This window comes from Rhinoderma darwinii, chromosome 11, assembly GCF_050947455.1.
Source record: "Rhinoderma darwinii isolate aRhiDar2 chromosome 11, aRhiDar2.hap1, whole genome shotgun sequence".
Lineage (NCBI taxonomy): Eukaryota > Metazoa > Chordata > Amphibia > Anura > Rhinodermatidae > Rhinoderma > Rhinoderma darwinii.
Window position 1 is genome coordinate 23,467,331 of NC_134697.1, and position 21,038 is coordinate 23,488,368.

At 38.0% G+C, this 21,038-nt stretch overlaps 1 protein-coding gene across 17 annotated transcripts in view; it reads right to left on the reverse strand.

The window, feature by feature from the left end:
- EBF3 (EBF transcription factor 3) overlaps positions 1–7,093 on the reverse strand; it is a 132,551-nt gene extending 125,458 nt beyond the window's left edge. For 5 of the 17 annotated variants that reach the window (XM_075843146.1, XM_075843145.1, XM_075843149.1 and 2 more), the window contains exons 1-4: positions 6,161–7,091; positions 5,772–5,928; positions 4,381–4,444; positions 3,715–3,770 (exon numbers count right to left, since the gene is read on the reverse strand). In XM_075843146.1, coding sequence (XP_075699261.1) covers positions 3,715–3,770; positions 4,381–4,444; positions 5,772–5,928; positions 6,161–6,294 — 411 coding nt within the window. In that variant the 5' untranslated portion in view covers positions 6,295–7,091. Of the gene's footprint in view, positions 1–3,714; positions 3,771–4,380; positions 4,445–5,771; positions 5,929–6,160 lie in introns of all 17 variants that reach the window. The other 12 variants (XM_075843153.1, XM_075843157.1, XM_075843156.1 and 9 more) reach the window with 5 other exon arrangements.
- Between the last annotated feature and the right edge of the window lie 13,945 nt (positions 7,094–21,038).

The window sequence follows — 21,038 nt, forward strand, 5'->3', positions numbered from 1 at the left end:
GGCAGCAACATGCGACAAGGGATCCTCAGTGCCCCTGGCCTATATTCTCCCATTATAAACTAGAGACATGGGCCCTACAATCTACACACTATTAACCTCTACATTATTAGCCATTTACTGGTGTCAGGGGATCATTAACATCTGCAGTGCTGCCACTGACCTCTCCAGGGGGGGTTTACAATTTACCCCCTAGCTTATTACCGCTCAACGGAACCACAAATTCCCACACCCTCTTCATGTAATTTTACTTCTCAAGGGGGTTCATAGGAAATCACAAATTTACCCCATTGTAAGAGTGTGACTGAATGATCCCCCAATTGAAATGTCAACTCTTACAATACTGGAACTGGGGATGTTACACTACAGATGACCTAATTTAGAAAGAGACAACATATTTAACTTTTTATAGGGCTGCACAATGCATTATTATATAGAAGGAAAGATAGATAGATAGATAGATAGATAGATAGATAGATAGATAGATAGATAGATAGATAGATAGATAGATAGATAGATAGATAGATAGATAGATAGATAGATAGATAGATAGATAGATAGATAGAATGATAGATAGATAGATAGATAGATAGATAGATAGATAGATAGATAGATAGATAGATAGATAGATAGATAGATAGATAGATAGATAGATAGATAGATAGATAGATAGATAGATAGATAGAAGAATGTATCTATTAGATAGATCTGCCTATTTATTTGCTATGTATCTTTCTATCACAGAGTTTTCCATACTTGCATCATTCCCTTCATATAATATATTTTCAATTCACTTTTATTATGTGTTTTGCAGATATACACGACTTATTATCAAAATAAATATTTTTTTCTTGGAATAAAAATACAGTCAACCAGGTTTCTCTTCTATAAAAAATAAAACATCTGAGGTCCCTGCTAAGAAACGTGAGGAGTCTCTAGCCCTGAGGACTGAGTGTTGCGCGCACAATCTGCTGATCACTGGATGATATTTAGGAAGAAAGTGCTAATGGGCAATCTGGTGTTTATTTTGAAAGTGCTAACAATGATTTTTCTTTGGTAAAAAGGCAGAGTGTCTGGGAGAACGGATGACTGGGTTTTGAGCATAGGCTCTGACAGATGGTGCGGGGCTATAGGTGCGCAATCCTAGCTGGATGGAGAAGGATTGGGAAGCGATGGAGGATGGAGGGGGCTGCAGTACAGCTTCCTCCAGGGCTGAGTGTCACATATCCCGGCTCTGAGATGTTACTGTATTGCCAACCATGGATGAGCCAGCTTCTAAGCCGGGCTTGATGCCATAGAAGACCGGCTGAACGCTTTATCCTTACTCCGTGCGTTCCAAAAAACCAGTGCGCCACCCTGTGCAATGCTAACCCGGGGCTGTGTATCCATAACTCGGTCACACATCATGGACACGGACACAGCTCATTCTAATCCAAAGCTAAGCATCTAAGAAATCTTCCAGAGGGGCCTCATCTTATCCAGGTTCTCTCCTTCATCCATCTGGGGCTCATCACTTTACGCACTGTCCCAGCTCCTGCGCCCTGGTCCTACTAACCAAAATCATCTGGATCAATTGTGTCCTAGACTAGGGAATCACCAAACTAATCCTGAACACATGGAGCTCCCTTCCACTTATAAGTAGAGGTCTGTCACCCCTTATCCTGCCACCCATCCAAACCCATGACCCAAACAGACCTGCAGTCATTACAATACTGACTTATTCTAAAAATAAAAAATAACATTTAACCGGCTGCTGCAGAACATTTGGAAGCCCCTTCTTCCCAGCTCCTTCATCTCAACACCTCATAAAGAAATTCATTGGCTTTCAACTTTCTTGACACTTTCAGCCGTCACTCCAGAGGCTTTTGCGCAAAAAGCTTGCGCCTTCCAACTCCCTCACCAACTCCCTTACCATGCGACATATGTATAGAAAGTATAATGTAATAATACCAGCAAATGAGGAATAAAAACTGGTTATTTGAAGTCTTGTCTTATAGTGCGTCCCTTATAATGGTCTGATAAATTGCAATCTTATGGTTTGGGCTAATGTGTCATTTGATTATAGCAAAAGCTTCCTAAATCGGTAATTTCTACAATGAGACATTTTCTGCGAACTCTGTTTAGAAATAATAGGGGCCGTAGTGTTTTAATCTTCAAGAGGATGTACAGATAAAACTAATACTACTCCCATGTTATTGTACTGGAATTGATACTATTGTATTGCATGATAGGATTGTATCCGTCGCCTGTTGCCTGCCCTGTTGGAAGTACAGAAGCTACATATGTGTAGTAGTACTAATAATAATACAAGAGAACAGCTTTAATAACAGACAGTGTTTGCAAACCAGCAGCCTGCATAGACACAACACTGATGTGTCCCTGCACATGTTTGTTGATCCAGTCATTGCTATAGGACTAGTGCTGATTGTCTCCCTCTCCTTCTAGTATTTAGAAATGATTTATTTTTGGTTATGTAGCACAAACAGGAATCCATAAACTGTCGGTTCAGCACCATTGACTCTTTGATCAGTTACTGGGCTATGAGGAGATGAAATGCCCTGGATTCCATGCTCTGCTCACATGCCACCAGCTAAATGCACAATAAATAGGGAGTTACATGTTTGACCCTATTTTGCTGGTTTTTAATTTTTTACACTAAAACTTATTCATCAGCTTCATCGTCCTCTTAATTAGTCAACAGTGATTTCCGAAAACATTTAGCTGTTTATATACAAAGGAAATAAAAGGGACATTGTCAAGTGGAGAGGGCTCCAGAATGAATGGAGTCCTGTGTAGAGCATTGATAGCAGTGCTCAAGGGTCCAGTGTCCCCCTGCCTGCTGCCTGTCACTTCATCTCCTCCTTAGGAGGGGACTCAAGTGGCATCAATGACAAATCCGAAATCAACTGGGCTAAAAGAAGACAACAGAAATAGCAAGTTTGTTCTTTCGCTGCCTCCGCGTAAATATTTAGCAAAATGGACTGACAATAGGGATAGCACTGAACCCATAATGCTTAAGTATCATGTTATTGTGATGATGCTGACTATAATAATAATAATTATAATTATTATTGATAAAATAGATAGATAGATAGATAGATAGATAGATAGATAGATAGATAGATAGATAGATAGATAGATAGATAGATAGATAGATAGATAGATAGATAGATAGATAGTCGTGCTTTGGACTATTGAATGAATTCCACTGTCTTGTCCCACCATATAATTACTGTGGATTTTATTGATAACCTCTACTTCCTATCAGGGAAGTTGTACACGACAGGTTAAATTATTTAATAAGCACCTCGGTGTAATTATGTTATTTACAAGCTGTGACAGGGACTGGGTGATGGAGGAAGGAAATGGACGGGTTCTGGTGACCCCTGGAGCTTGGAGCTTGAATTATGGAGATGGGGGGCTAAGAGGTGAATAGAGAGCTGATAGGAACAAGCAGCCTTTTCACCTTACTACATATATAATAATAACATGGGGCTCCAATCCAGAAGAATATTATTATTATTATATATACATATATATGTGTGTGTATATATATATATATATATATATATATATATATATATATATATAGGATTGGACAGGGTGATTATAGAAACTTCAAAGCCCTGATAGGTGACAGAATTAATAATCTATATTTATCATCCAGTAGAAGTTACAAATTTAACACAGGTTACAGTAAAACAAAAAAATTCTCACCTGTTTGGTCATTGAATCTATTAGCCGAACGTATAAATCTTGTTCAGTTCTAACTCCTGAACGGGAAACAAAATATAAGTCGTCAATTATTATTATTAGAACTATTATGATACTTCTTAATACATTATGTTAATCAGCAAAATCTATTACTTATCATTATAAAGATTATTAATATTATTTTTTGTCAAGCGTGCATCCAATATAAAAACATTGGGTAAACATATTTCATTTTTTTTTCTAATTATATGTTTTTCTTTATTTTTATTGTTTTGTTTATTCTATTTTCCCTAATTTTTTTATTGCATTTTTTTAAAAAATCGTATTCCTTTTGCTTTATCTTAACTAGTATGTTGCAAAAAGTTCATGTTACATATGACAGATGACTACGGATATGTATTCATCAAAAATGTTAGATTAAACAAATCATAGAAATATTAGATATAACAAATCCCTGCCAGTTGCAAATGAAAAAGATGACTAGTAACCACTGTGAAAACTATATATATATATATATATATATATATATATATATATATATATATATATATATATATATATATATTATTCTTATTAATGTCTACCAATTTCTATTGTTCTTATTAAATTGATTAAAACACTAAATAAATAGAACAAGAACAATAAAACATAATACTAATAGGCACTTACCATTACTGTATAACAACTGGAGTTTGTAGTGAATTCCATTATTAGTTTTTTCACTGTTTGGCTCCTGGAAATAATAGCAAAGTGTTACTTTATACAGAAAATATAAAATTTCTTCCCTTTCCTGGACACAAAACAGTCAATACACGAGGTCCGGGGCTTGAAGAGTTTAAAGTCCCTGCCTCTAGTGCTCAGGTGTCAGGGACAAAATATAAGGGGGGTCCCTACAGATCCTAAATCCGTCCACATGTCTTTATAAGTTTCTAATGTATTAGCTAAAGTGGCAAATAAACACGTGGTGGTGGTTTTGCCTCTAACAACAGTTTGGGTTAATTCCAAAAATAATATAAAAATACAATTTTGGGGTGCACAGTCAATGGGGGGATTAAATCTATCCTAAGTACAGGCAATACAATGGGTGATTATATAAATGAACATACAGGGTGATACTATTTTATCCTCGTATTTGACATGAAACTTATCTATGGACAGATTAAATAACTGGATATTATTATTTCTATGTATTTACATTGTAAGGAGATGATGAGCAGCAAATATTAAATATATTCTAAGTGCAATCAATGCAAGGGGGAGATAATGATTGTTATAAGCAGCTCTGTGAACAGTTTCCATAATATTTACTGCCTTGGAATATTTTTATTATTATTTTTTTGTACTTGATATTAGTATATATTTATAAATACGCCAAGAAGTTATACAAAATATTATATATATACTCAGTGGGTGATGACATGGATCTATTTGAACAGATTTTAAACATATTTTTTTTAATGTAGGGATATAATTTGCATTATATTTAGTGCAGTTGTAATACAGGGTGTCGGGATATAACTGTATAATAAATTTATTATATGCACACGCAGTGTAAGGGGTGATACTCTTTATACGAGACGCCTGGAAAATTAATATTTTACATGTGTATATATTATTTTATTATCAGTATATATTATATATATTTACAGCACCATCAGTGCTAGGGGTCAATATATTATATTACATATAGGGGTGATGATCAATATATTATGTTACATATTAGGGTAATAATATTAAATATAGAGGTGTGATGATAAATGCAATATAATAAATTACAGATAATCTGGGTGCTTACATATAGGGGTGATGATCAATATATTATATGAACTATATGGGTTGTTGCTCAAAATATTATATTTAATATTGGGGTTTTGCTCAATGCAATATATTACATATGGTCTAAGCACAAGGGGGTGATGCTCAATATATGGTATTAAACGTATTATAATCTAATTGTATTATTAAATATATGGGGGTGATGATCATACATTAATTCTATTCTATGCAGGGTGGTGATGATATAAGTGTGTAATAAATATGTATTCTATGCACAAACTTACTTTATCCTTCTCCACAAAGTCCACAAAAGCTGTCCTCTCAATCTCCACCGGTTGTCCCTGCCTGTCGTAGAGAGCTAGTACGAAGTGGAAAAAATTGGACTTCCTGAGGTTGGAAGGAGGCTGCTTCTCGAAATGTGCCCGAGCAAGACCCACACCACTGCGGGAGGAAATGAGACAAGGGCTGGATAAGAGGTGAGCAGCTGATCCCAGCCTGGCACATGGAGAGGGGCATGATGTGAAGAGCAAGGCATGGGGACATGTGCCACCACTACTATAACTACTACTACATTAGAGGATCATGTAACCAAAGACACAGGGAGATTGTCATTGATATAGACCATTGAGGGGGGATGAGAAATAAAACCCAACATCATTTGGCAAACACATACCTTTGGGCGGCTGTATTAGCATCCACTACCCCTGCTGTATGCATCCATGATCGGACTGGATTCATCCCACCTCCCAGTGGTTCCTCTTTCATGGTGGTCCCACCTCTTGGTATATTTTCCTGAATCCCAAACATTAAAACTAAATTTTTGGGCAACAATCAGCTCCTATCAAATGAGGGTTCAAAATAATAATAATAGTAATAATAATAAAAAAAGAAAATGTCCCAGGTCTTCTTCTTTCTCTTCTTCTTCTGCTGCTGCCGCTGCTGATGTTCTCCTTGATGATGATGACGACTTAACTCCCCAGGATCAGTAGGGTAGACCCAAGTTGAAGTCTTGCTTTTTGCTTCTCGTTCAATCTGGCACAATACAAACAATTTGCAGGGCACTTGGAGCTGCCTTCCAGTAGTTGTAGTTGTTGGAGTTGAGCTGGTGATGGATACAGGATAATAATAATAAAAGTACCACTATGAGCTTGCAATGAGGATAGAGAGAGAGGAAGAATAAATATATTTTTGTGGCTTGTTGGTTGAAGCTTCTCAATGTGGTGTCATCATCTCCAGCAACAAAACAGCATCAAAAAAGCTTCAGGACACTGCTGAATCGACCACTTCTGGCAAAGATCTCCTGCTCCAAAAGACAAATAAACTGAGACATGAGGCTCCTGCTCACAGGAGAGAGCTGGATGAGGGGCCTTTAGCGTCTTGCACGATGGATGGAAGCGAACAAAACTCAGCCCTCTATCCCCTAGGACTGGAACCTTTCCCGGGAGCCAAAACTCTAAACCCCCGGGAGCAGCGCTGTCAGCTGCTGACGTGCACAGGGCGGAGCTATGCCCATATATGGAAGGCCCTCCTCCTCCTCCTCCTGCTGCTGCCTGGACTGTGGAGTCGGAGCAGCTCTGCTTGTTTAGTGCTGAGTGACTGCTGCAAGCTCCTCACCCTGCTGCTGCCTGCACTGCCCGCTCTGCTTACAATGCACGGGCTGCTCTTTTTTATATATATAGATCAGCAGCCAATGAAGTTATCATTCAGCCAAATAAATCTTAAAGGAAACAAATGGGACCAGACAGTCCTGGCTAATGCATTAATATCTATCCATCTATCTATCTATCTATCTATCTATCTATCTATCTATCTATCTATCTATCTATCTATCTATCATCTTTCTATTTGTTTATTGATTGATTTATTTATATCTCAACTTTTCTATATATTATAACTTCTACATACCCTATATTATATATAATGCTATTCAATGTGTGTGTATTTGCACTGATTGCACTTACATTTATTGGCATCACGTGACTTTATTACAGCCATGACTACACTTATACATACATTGTATGTGTGTGTGTATATGTATGTATGTATATATATATATATATATATATATATATATAGGCATAACACTCACAGAGGACTCTAGACATATCACGTTAACATATGACATGAGGATTTCCATAGATATTTCTATCAGTATAACAATACATAATTTACACGCATACATATATCTATATATTGGTACAATCAATACAAGCACTAGTGCAGCGCTCCTATAATAATTATCAACAAGGACTTCAATATGTTAAGTGCATAAACTCCCACACTGGTTGTCAGATCCTGTTTCCACTTGGAATGATTTATTGTTTACCACCGAACACCAACCCCCCCCCCCCCCCCCCCCCCGAAATCTTCATGTTATGTTTAGAATAAGAACAAAATGTAGGAAAAATAAAGGAAACAAAGTTACTGCTATGATTCTACACCAGTCCTGTATAGTTCTATACAGACTAGTTATCATCTGAGTCCTAGGAGCTGCCTGTTGTATTGGTGACAACATGTGGGGAATGTTTTCTAACACCTAAATGTAATTAATATAAATAAAGATGGGAGAGAAGATAGAGGAGAGAAGCAGATTGTGCTGAATGCGATCATTGTCATTTATGGGAAGGAAAAGACCCCATTACCTTCAGGAGGGATCGACTGATACATTTCTAGGAATCTAGTGTACATAGGATGTAAGGGGTGTGCAGACTGGGAATCATGGTGCAGGGAATACTAGCAAGCTAATATGGGATAGACTGCTAATAACAATATTATTATATTTGTATAATCATAATAATAATAATAATAATGATAATAATCTATACTATTATAAAAATTGGATATTAATACACAATTAGTAATGATGATGATGAGAAGCTATAGAGGGTGATAGGTAGCATATTATCAGGGTGGGTAGGAAGGGTCTATAATATTTTAATAATGAATGGGTGAGAATAGAAGCCCGTTGTGCAGTGTCAGGGGAGCCCCCTTTGCCAGGACCAGGGGGATGTATTCAGACACAATCTATTTTGCTGGTGTTGGGGGTTAATGACTATTGCCAAAGATAAGTGAATTATCAAAGCTATTGCTGTAGACCGATCGCAGAAATCCATTACATTGCTGCCGTCTAATTAAATACCTAAGTATAATAAAATCATATTTTATGACTATTTGAGAGTAATGAGATTAGTCCTTAGAAGAAATCGCCACATATTAAAGATGCCACTGTCTATAGAATGTTAATAACCTTAAATCAAAGTCTATGGAAAACTATGCAGAAGGAGGAAGACTTCATCTTGGAGGATTCCCTTTCCTTAGGAAAAAAAAAACAGAAGGGGATCAATTAAAATAATTGTCATCAACAGAAGCAGCGACACAAAAGGTAATAATCAAAAATAATACAAATAAAATCAATACAATTCACTACAATGACAATTTTGGATGTATCGGTAAATATCGAAAATATTTGATTTCAGGCAACTGATATCTTCACCGATTTTTTTTTTTTAAATAAAATATTTTATTTCATATTTCTGGCCTGCAATATTTTATGGGAATAGCACGACCTGCACGACCTTGTTGCAATACCCGCCTGTCACGCAAAGGGTTAAAGTGATTGCACGAACTGGACGAATAAGCGATTCGATCGTGTTTATGTGAAAGTGTCAAGAAGAAGCAGAAAATCCTAATCTTGCATCATTTACAGTATCTTTAATGCAGATTACACGCGCCAGGGCGATTTAAATCTGATTCCCAAATTAGGAGATTTAGCAGTAAATCCCTTTAAATCTGATGGTGTTGACTAAAGAGAGAGGAACTCGTAGAAAGCCAATGACAGAGGGGACGAGGCTGCCCCCCACAATAGAAAAGGAGCCCTAAACCTTCCTGACAACACAGGCAGCTGCCCCGCTATTCTGGACCATATTAAGGCAAAATGAATGCAAATCTGTGCTCAGAAGCCATCTGGACACCAAGAGGGGAATCAGCTGCCGCTCACAACAGGCTCTGAGGCTCAATGTCTTCTACCTCATTTTCTACATCATCTGCTCCTGCACCCAAAGCGTGGAGAATGGGCTCTTTATCATACACCAAGTTTATCTTATTGTCACTATACAGGCTCAGTGCAGCATCCACCATAGTCACATCACAGGACCGTATACTGGAGCTATAGTGACCTCAGATGCCTGTATACATGTACTGGAGCTATAGTGATCTCATATGATTTTATATATATATATATATATATATATATATATATATACTGGAAAAATAGTGATCTCATATAACTATATACTTGTACTGGAGCTATAGTGGTCACATATGACTATATATATCTAGACTGATGTAGAGTGACCTCAGAAAACTATATACATGTATCGGAGCTATAGTGATTTTATATGATTATATACATGTACTAGGGCTATAGTGATTTCGTATGACTATATACATATATACACTGGATGTAGAGTGACCTCAGAGAACTATATATATGTACTGGAGCTATAGTGATCTCAGATGCCTTTATACATGTACTGGATCTATAGTGATCTCATATTTATATATATATATATATATATATATATATATATATATATATATATATATATATATATAAGATCACTATAGATGTAGAGTGACCTCAGATAACTATAAACATGTACTGGAGGTAATAGACCTCATACGACTATATACAGATTTACAGTGGATAAGGAGTCACCTCGTATAACTCTATATGCATGCACTGGAGCTATAGTAATCTCATATGACTATATACATGTGCTGGAGCTATAGTGACCGCGGATGCCTGCAAACATGTATTGGCACTATAGGGATCTCATATGACTATATACATATATACACTGGATGTAGCGTGACCTCAGATAGTTGTATACATGCACTGGAGTTATAGGGTTCTCATATATATATATATATATATATATATATATATATATATATATATATATATATATATAGTGGTTGTAGAGTGACCCCAGATAACTATAAGCATGTACCAGAGCTATATATTGATCTCATATGGCTATATACATGTACTGGACCTATAGTGATCTGATCTTATATGACTATATTCGTGTATTGTAGCTATAGTGATGGTACATGACTGCACATGTGCTCGAGCTGTAGTGACCTCAGATGCCTGTATACATGTACTGAAGCTACAGGGATCTCATATAACTATATACATATATACACTGGATGTAGAGTAACATCAGATAATTATATACATGTCCTGGAGCTATAGTGATCTCATATGACAATATGCATGTGCTGCAACTATAGTGAATTTACATGACTATACATCTACTGGAGCTATAGGGATCTAATATGACTATATACATGTACTGGAGCTACAAGGACCTCAGAGGACTAAATGCGGGTACTGGCGCCATTGTGATATCAGATGACTAAACACATGTAGAGGAGACTATAGACATATAATGGAGCTATAGAAGCCTCAATGATTATATACATATATAATGGAGGTACAGAGACCTGAAATGACTATATATATATATATATATATATATATATATATATATATATATATATATATATATTTGAGCTACAGTGACCTTCATTTAAGATTTACATATATACTGGATGTACAGTGACCTCAGGTCACTATATACATTTATGCTGGAGTTATTATGATCTCAGGTGACTATATAAATGTATAATGGAGCTATAGTCACCTCGGGTGACTATATATACTAGAGCTATAGTCAACCCCAGACTACTTTATGCATATATACTGGAGGTATAGTGTGACCTTAGATGACCACATATATACACTGGAGGTACAGTGGCGTCATAAAGTGGAGGTATAGAGACCTCAGTTGACCATATGACATAGATATTGGAGCTGTAGTGACATCAGATGACTGTATACATATACATGAGTTTATAGTCAGCTACATATAAATAGATAGATAGATAGATAGATAGATAGATAGATAGATAGATAGATAGATAGATAGATAGATAGATAGATAGATAGATAGCTATGAGTACAGGTGAGAAATATACGGGTCTATTACTATTGTCTATAGGCACAAAACTTTTAGCGCTTTGCTGAAGTTTGAGCAAAGTTATCTAAGGGATGTGGGAATATCTGCTGCGTGTGTCACGCTGTTACTTTCTGCTATCAGCCCTGGAAATACGTTTTGACTTTAGGAAAAAAATAGTTCTATACGTGCAGAAGATTTGTGAGGATGAGGACTTTGTGTGCATGGAGCAGCCGCTCTGGAGCTCGCCTTGCAGGGTGTGAAGTGCTCCTATTGTGTGCATTTACAGGGCTGAGCCTTCAATGATCCCCCACAAATTTGCATTTAAATAGCGACATCAAGCGATTCGCGTGGCGCACACCAGTGGCCTCCCAGATGTCAGGCTGCAGTCACTCACATGTCCATTGGCCAGCTGTCCATACCAGAGCATGCAGTGACCTTAAAGGGACAGTAGCCCCATTCTCACTCTACCTCCCACTAATTGGATAAGAAGTTTCACTCTGGATCTTTCATTAATCGTCCATTATGTTATTAGGGGGAAAGCTGTATTTTCTTGTTTGAGACCCCGGGAGGAATTATATGAATTGCAGACAAGGAGCCCCCCACCGTCGATGAATAGGTTGATAGAGTGTATAATGCAAAAGTAGTTGGGGTCACAAGAGTTTTATCCTTGGTATTACATTGTTGTATACAGACTATATTGTATAATGTGCCAATTAAAGGACCAACAATTTATGAGTTTTATGTATAACATAATAATTTATACATACAGTGGGCTATACGTATAGTAGGATATTATATATATATATATATATATATATATATATATATATATATATATATATATAAAATTATGATTGGTCATATAAGCAAATACATATAATGTGTGAGAACTTGAAATGTTTTAATTCACGAAGTTTATCCCGGTGGTCAATTGATATTTGCGCATAATATACATACATGAGCGACAATTGGAAAATACGCTCCTCAATTCAGTCTCCTGCGGTAATCGCTGCGAATTAGCTGGATTGTCTGCGATTTTTAAGGTGTTTGTTTGACCACTGGTCGGGAGGCCTGTGTTCGTTTTCTCCAGTACAAAGATGAATTAGGACTGTCCCCATCTGCTCCATTGTGTAGCTGGCACATTAAGAAATAATTCACAAGCCAAAGACGCAAATCAGGGTGGAATGCGTCTTGACCTGTGCGCAAAACCGCAAAGGCCTCTATTAACCCTTTCTGCGCCATTATCCGGCTTATTGCAAAGTTGGGGTGACTTATTTGGAATTATGAACCTCTTCATGAATAATTTAATTTCTGCGCCAACAAAGTGAATCGGGAATCCTCCATATAACATCACATTATAATTTCTCCAATTGATCTGATGATGTAATAACGTTACACTTATTAATAATAACAATAATAATAATTACAATATTATTATTATTATTACTACTACTATTACTATTACTACTACTACTACTATAATTATCATGCTTGTATTATAGGGATGCAGTGACTTCCAAGCTGACATCTCCCGTTCTGGAGGTTCCCATCTCCTGGGTTGTCTTTTACATTAAGCGTTTTAATGAGGCGAACAGGTAGCAGTATCAGTATATGTACAAGTAGGGGAGACTATGGGGGAGATCTGTTCCTATTTATTGTAAAATATGTTATAGTTTTATATTCAATTTTATAAATGTGTTCAGTATGCTGCACAGTGCAGAATCATCACAGGGTTCATGGTATATAAAAGATAGATAGATAGATAGATAGATAGATAGATAGATAGATAGATAGATAGATAGATAGATAGATAGATAGATAGATAGATCATTTTCATTATACTCTATGCACTTTACAGAATTAGTGGACTTGAGTTTGGCAGGACAACACGCCTCCACTATACAACAATACCTGGAAGAGGCAAGAAACAATTGTGAAAGTGTGATAAACAGCGCCTCCTTGGGTGAAACAAGGACATTACAAAGAGAAATTCTACCAAGAGACCCCGGGATAAAATCACTATATATAACCCTTTACAAGAGGAAGTTCTGTGTTTATTCTTTCATCTGTTCAAACACTTTCCCCTTTATCACAGCTGGTTCTGTGGTCGCTGGTATTCGTCCCACTCTGGATAAATCACATCGCTTTTTAATAGGGTTATTGAATGCAAAATCTCCGTGCAATGGATACATTGTTTCCTTGCCGCATGATACACATAGGTGCGAGTTTCTTGACTTAAAAATGTAGCATAACCTGGATAAATTGAGATTCTGATAATTAATACAATTATTACTTATATCCTGCAAATTAAATTAGCTGAGGAAGTGACATAAACGGGAATGGATCTGTCATGTATTCAGAATTTTCTAGGATCTAAGGATTAATATAGGGAAATTGTAGCGTTCCTATTAAATTAGCAGAAAGGTTTACAAAATAGTAATAATAATAATATTATTCTTATTCTTATTATTCTTATTATTATTATTAAGAATAAGAAGAAGAAGGTAAGTAAAGGAAGAAATATAAGAATAAAGTTCCTCTTGATATTTCCATCATTTTATAATCCTCATGGATCCTTATAGAAGTTTGTCCAAGTGCCGTCGATCTAGAAGGAAAGATGTGAGATGTGAGAACCCTTCTAGTTGTGGTTGGAACATCTGTATCGATTCACTTCGTATGTTTGTGGTTTCTACACCCCGCAGCGCTATAATTTTATATTTTTAGAGCCATAGAACAGATTTGCGCACGATGCGCAATTACGCACCGCAATCATTATAAAAAAAAATATCTCTATACAGAGCTTATTACAGTGTGACCAAAAATACAAACACTCCCAACCTGTACAAATAAGAATCGATCAGATCATTTCAGATATTCTAATTGGCTTTAATTAAATGCACTTCGTTCTAATTAAGTCTGAAATTTTCGCCTGCTCTGGGAGCCTGGTGTCTGATTTGATATTGTCAGTCCAGATGTCCTAATAAAATTCAATCCTCAATTCAAAGCTTCAATATTCACTAAGAACGAAATGCAAATTAAATGTAAAATTTCAAGTATCACCCAAGGTGCAATCAAGAAAGGTGTCTACAAACTTCTTACTTTTTTATGGCTTCAGAGTTGGAAAACGCAGAATCTTTTTATTTTTAAACAAGATCACAAATAATCCAGGATTTAACTCTTATATTATACTGAGGACATAAGGATTACATCAATCCTAATCTATGAGCTGCCATTACCGTTCTATGCACCAATAATAAAATACAAAGAATATTAGAATTGAATTCTGCAGATACACAGATCATAGTGCCAGGGCTATGAGGAGGTATCCAGTCAACCTCACGATCCTGCGTCCTACAGAGGAAACTTCCTGCGCCTTATCAAGGAAATAAACTGTTAGGATGATTAGAGGTCTGACAGCAGAGCCCGATAACAGGCAGTGGTTGCGCTCTGCTACATGCTCATGATAGGAGGCATTGCTATCTGCACCACTGACTTTATAGGTTTAGTCTGTAGGCAGCCGGTGTCCCTTAAATAATTCATATCTTAAAAGCATCATTGTGGGTTAAAGTTGTTCAACCTTTCAAGAAAGAAACATTTTTGGGAATAGAGATAGAGAGGAAAAGAGATTTTTTTTTTTGACTAGATAGATAGGTAGATAGGTAGATAGATAGATAGGTAGATAGATAGATAGATGGTTGAGATAGATTATGGATGGATAGACAGACAGACAGACAGACAAAACAGACAGACAAAACACACAGAAATATGGTATGGATAGAAAGATATATATATATATATATATATATATATATATATATATATAAAATCACATGCATACAATTCTATTTGCATTTCGTTTTAGAACATTTAACCTCTTGAGTGGCAAGTAAAAAAAAAACAGCACTTTCACATTCATTTCCCTCTTTTAGGGCATGACCACACATGGCGGAATTCCTCCGCAACTGTCCGCATCAATGCCGCACAGAATCTGCGTTGCAGATTCTGCAGCGGATCTGCACAAAATGTGCAGAAAATTGATGCGGACTGGCCGCTGCGGACTGCAGGAAAAGTGCTTCTCTTCTCCCTATTCAGTGCAGGATAGAGAGAAGGGACAGCACTTTCCCTAGTGAAAGTCAAAGAAATTCATACTTACCGCCCGTTGTCTTGGTGACGCGTCCCTCTTTCGGCATCCGGCCCGACCTCCCTGGATGACGCTCCAGTCCATGTGACCGCTGCAGCCTGTGCTTGGCCTGTGATTGGCTGCAGCCGTCACTTACACTGAAACGTCATCCTGGGAGGCCGGACTGTAGACAGACGCAGGGAGTTCTCGGTAAGTATGAACTTATATTTTTTTTTACAGATACATGTATATTGAGATCGGTAGTCACTGTCCCGGGTGCAGAAACAGTTACTGCCGATCGCGTAACTCTTTCAGCACCCTGGACAGTGACTATTTACAGACGTCTCCTAGCAACGCTCCCGTCATTACGGGAGCCCCATTGACTTCCTCAGTCTGGCTGTAGACCTAGAAATACATAGGTCCAGCCAGAATGAAGAAATGTCATGGTAGTAAAAACAATACGCTCCGCAGCACACATAACATCTGCGGACTTCATTGCGGAATTTTGACTCTCCATTGAAGTCAATGGAGAAATTCCGCAATGAGTCCGCAACCAGTCCGCCACTGCTCCGCAACAGACAGAGCATGCTGCGGACACCAAATTCCGCTCCGCAGCCTATGCTCCGCAGCGGAATTGTACGCATCGTGTAAACGAACACTGCTAAATTAAAGTGAAAGTCAATGGAGAAACGGCTCCGCTGCGGATTAACGCTGCGGAGTGTCCGCAGCGGAATTTAAGTGAAATTCCGCTATGTGTGAACCCGCCCTTAAAGGCCACTCTTGCGATTTCCATTTTCTTTAGGGCATGAAAATGACTGGAGCTGTGGTGACTCTGCCCAGAGCATTGCTGGGGGCATATACAAAAACACTGCAAAGACCCAGAATAAAGGCAAGAATGAAGCTCCCAGCCCAGACAATTAATAAGCAATTTGTCCCACTGACATTTACATTGCAAAAGAGAAAAGTGTTTGTATATCTGCTGTATAATGCTTGAAAGCAACACTACTAGCATGTTCACTATGGATACTTATAGAACCACGTGTACCAGTGGAGACCTGTGCATTGGCATAGTATATAGTGTTGGAACAGTAGAAATTGGCATTACTAGTGATAATAACAGCAGGTATGTAATGCACAATATCATATCATTAATGGTTATTCTCCCTATGCAGAACCCTTGCTTAATGGCCCTCCTGCCCCCCCCCCACCATAATTGTATAGTTTTTACTATAGTGAGATTTATATTAGTTCAGCATACAGTCACTATATTCTGTTTTCTCCTTTACTAAACAACAAGTGTTAAGTGCTCATCTCAAATTTCCTCACCCTCCAGTATTTTCACTGATAAGAACATTAGGAGAATATTTCTCTTCAATGGGGAGAGAGCGCCATCTACGGGTCATAATGAAAACTACACTTTACTTTTTTTTAACTCCTTGCTTTTTGCATTTAAAATTCAATTTCAATGCCAATGAATGTGTGATTGTAGATCATTTATTCGATTTGTAGAGTTGATCAAGGCAGGGTCAAGGATCATTTCTGAGAAGTGAACAGTTTAAGGGACAAACAATTCCTTTTAGTGCTAGGAAGGCAATAATCAGTGATCATATGTAGATGTGGCTGACATCATTAGGATTTGATAGTGTAGATACAGTATGTAATTATATGCCCCTTACATATTTGTCTTATTTCTCCTCTTTAATTATTTAATTTTTTTATTAAAACATCAATGTACTGTAGATCTGTGGGTTGAACTTGATTTCACCTACAAAACATAAAATTCTCCATAGCCAGGCAATAAGCACCTTTCATAAATCGAAGGCATTCCTGACACAAGGATCAATGTTTGACTGTTAATCCAGTAGGAAAAGCTTTAATTGCACTCCAGGTTCTTAGATCTGGGTAGAGTTCCTAATCTTGGGATCTTGAGACTGTCTGAGAAGGATAACTAGTCCCATTATCACACATCACTCCAGCTTCCTGGCATATATTGCCAGTAAGAAAGGACACCCTAAGTATCTTAGTAGGAAATGTAATTCAATATAACCTTTATTGCTGAAACTAGAGTTTCTGTGGCTTTCCGGCTACTGTGGCACTACAAGTAACAGCTAACCAAGGCAAGCTTGAGAAAGGCTCAGGTTGTGTGATCTGAAACGTTGCACTTTTGTGGTCAATAAAGCACCCTCTTTTTTCACCATAAGCGTTTGTGAGTGCTGCCTATTTACTGTTTTGCGTTGTTTTTTTTAGATGGATCGATGGATCGATCTTGCCCTTTATGTATAGTTGCCATTCTGGTATTGAATGATCATCTCTTGATTCATTGTAAATATGTTTATCTATTTGCAGATCTTATGTTTTGACATTTTCTTTTTCTGCTTTTATTGCATACTTCTGCAAATGAATGTAATTTTTGTATAATTAAAAGTTAGACAGTTTTCCAACATACTAGTCCTTCTCAATGAATTAGAATATCATCAAAAAGTTAATTTATTTCAGTAATTAAATTAAAAAAGTGAAACTCATATATTCTATAGATTCATTACACACAGAGTGATCTACTTCCAGCATTTTTTAATTTTAATGTTGATGATTATGGTAACAGTTATTGAAAACCCAAAATTTTGTGTCTCACAAAATTAGAATATTTTATAAACCCAATTAAAAAAATGATTTTCAATACCGAAATGTCGGCCTACTGAAAAGCATGTACAGTATATGCCCTCAATACTTGGTTGGGGCTCCTTTTGCATGAATTACTGCATCAATGCGGCATGGCATGGAGGCGATCAGTCTGTGGCACTGCTGAGGTGTCATCAATGCGGCGTGGCATGGAGGTGATCAGCCTGTGGCACTGCTGAGGTGTTATCAATGCGGTATGGCATGGAGGCGATCAGCCTGTAGCACTGCTGAGGTGTCATCAATGTGGCGTGGCATCGAGGCGATCAGCCTGTGGCACTGCTGAGGTGTCATCAATGCGGAGTGGCATGGAGGCGATCAGCCTATGGCACTGCTGAGGTGTTATCAATGCAGCGTGGCATGGAGGCGATCAGCCTGCTGAGGTGTTATGGAAGCCCAGGTTGCTTTGATAGCGGCCTTCAGCTCGTCTGCATTGTTGGGTCTGGTGTCTCTCATCTTCCTCTTGACAATACCCTATAGATTCTCTATGGAGTTTAGGTTAGGCGAGTTTGCTGGCCAGTCAAGCGCAGTGATACTGTGGTTATTACACGAGGTATTGGTACTTTTGGCAGTGTGGGCTGGTGCCACGTCCTGCTGGAAAATGAAATCAGCGTCTCCATAAAGCTTGTCAGCAGAGGGAAGCATGAAGTGCTGGGAAATTTCCTGGTAGACTCTGCGCTGACTCTGGACTTGATATAACACAGTGCACCAACACCAGCAGATGACACGGCCCCCAAACCATCACTGACTGTGGAAACTTCACACTGGACCGCAAGACACTTGGAATGACGCCTCTCCACTCTTCCTCCAGACCCTGGGACCGAGATTTACCAATGAAATACAAAATTTACTTTCATCTGAAAACAGGACTATGGACACTGAACAATTGTGTTGTTCCACTGTGTTATATCAAGTCCAGAGTCAGCGCAGCGTCGACCAGGATATTTTAGAGCACTTCAATATCGTATTTACTGAATGTGTAATTGTAATTTATACAGACAAATCCAAGCAAGAGCAAGTTAGAGATTTCCAGTGGGTTTGCGTCTTGCATTAACCCCTCTGGTTTCATACAGATGATGGTTTGGCACAGGCAATGCAGCAGTGGTCATGTATGGAAGACATCACTATTATAAGACTTAATTGTTTTTGCTTATAATGAAAACATTTCATGAGTTTGAAGAGTAAAAAGCAGTGAGGACATCATCTGGAGGACATGGGCTGACAGAGGGAGCATTGCTGTAACCCAGTACCCACCATGGGGGAAGGATCAGGTTCAGGTCCTCTTGTTTGGTTCTTGTTAAACCTTCCCAGGCATAAGACATAATTAATGCTGGCAGCAAACGGAAGAATAGAACTGAAGGAGGAAACAGACGTTCTTACACTCAGGGCTGAGCCAGAACCAAGAGCTATGGGGAATACTTGGAAAAGCTGAATGTAAATATTAACCATCATTACATGGTGTTTGAGTTCAAATGTGACCACAATATTTTGACCCCTCCAGGGTAAGGATCAGAATGGGAGTGAAGGGGTTAATGAACCCATTGCTGACACCAGAGAAGCAAAAATGTGAAGAATCAATGTCTTTACCTGCAAAAATATAAATTCCATGTTTTTTCTGTTTTTTTACATATGATGGTACATAAGCATCCAGAGGGATCATCTATGGATCATATTTCTAAAATGTGCCCTTTTCCAGCATTTTTTTGCCAGCCAAATTGGCACCAAGCTCAGAAAACTAGTACATGGGTTTTACCACCTTCGGCTAGTGCTCCGCAGCAATATTTGGTTCCCCTCGAGTCGCGGTAAAAATCATAGGATTGCCATAAAGTTTCCCTTTGCAGGAAAAAGTTGTATGATGATTGCAACATTGTTAGAATTTTTGCACTCGTGGCAAGTCCTCCGTGACGTCACCCGTCTTAGGGAATCACTGAGGTCGCCTGCGAGTCATGGTAATGCCATGATTTTGCCCAATGTCCCCGAGGAGCCCTAGCTTTCTAGTATGTACACCCGGTAAGGCTGCACACCCGGTAAGGCTGCACACCCGATAAGGCTGCACACCCGGTAAGGCTGCACACCCGGTAAGGCTGCACACCCGGTAAGGCTGCACACCCGGTAAGGCTGCCTAGTTTTTCTGGAGTAGAAAATGTCATACGTGCTTTATTTATTTTTCCTGATAACTTGTAGCAAACTAGACCAGACCCCCAAAATGAAAATTGTCTTATGAGAAATTCAAAACATGCAAGATGGCAGCTTGATGCTTTAGAAATATCGCGCACATGCTTGCGCCATTTTTTCCACTCCATATTTATGCCACAAAACTGTCAGCTATGGTTTTTGTTAATGCCCTAAACTTACCAGGGCTGACTCCAGTTGTATGTGGGCCCTTAGTTAACCCAGTCACGTCATCAACATAAATAAGAAGGGACTTTGTCAGCTGCGAGAGGAGGAAGGAGTCTGATTCTACTCAGCACCCTTCCCAACAGCACAGAGTAGGAGCAGCACCAGGGGGGCACAGGGAAACAAAAAAGAAAAAGAAGAGAAAGGTATTTTAATATTCTGGAAACACTGCAAATGACTTTAAAACATCCATTGACCACATTTCTGGACATTTGGTATGAAAGGGATTCATGGGATAACCCCTTTTAAACATATTTAGCATTTTTATATTAGTTATTTAATTTTGTAATGCAGAAAAGTGTGAAGTTGTATTACAAATGTTACAACAAACT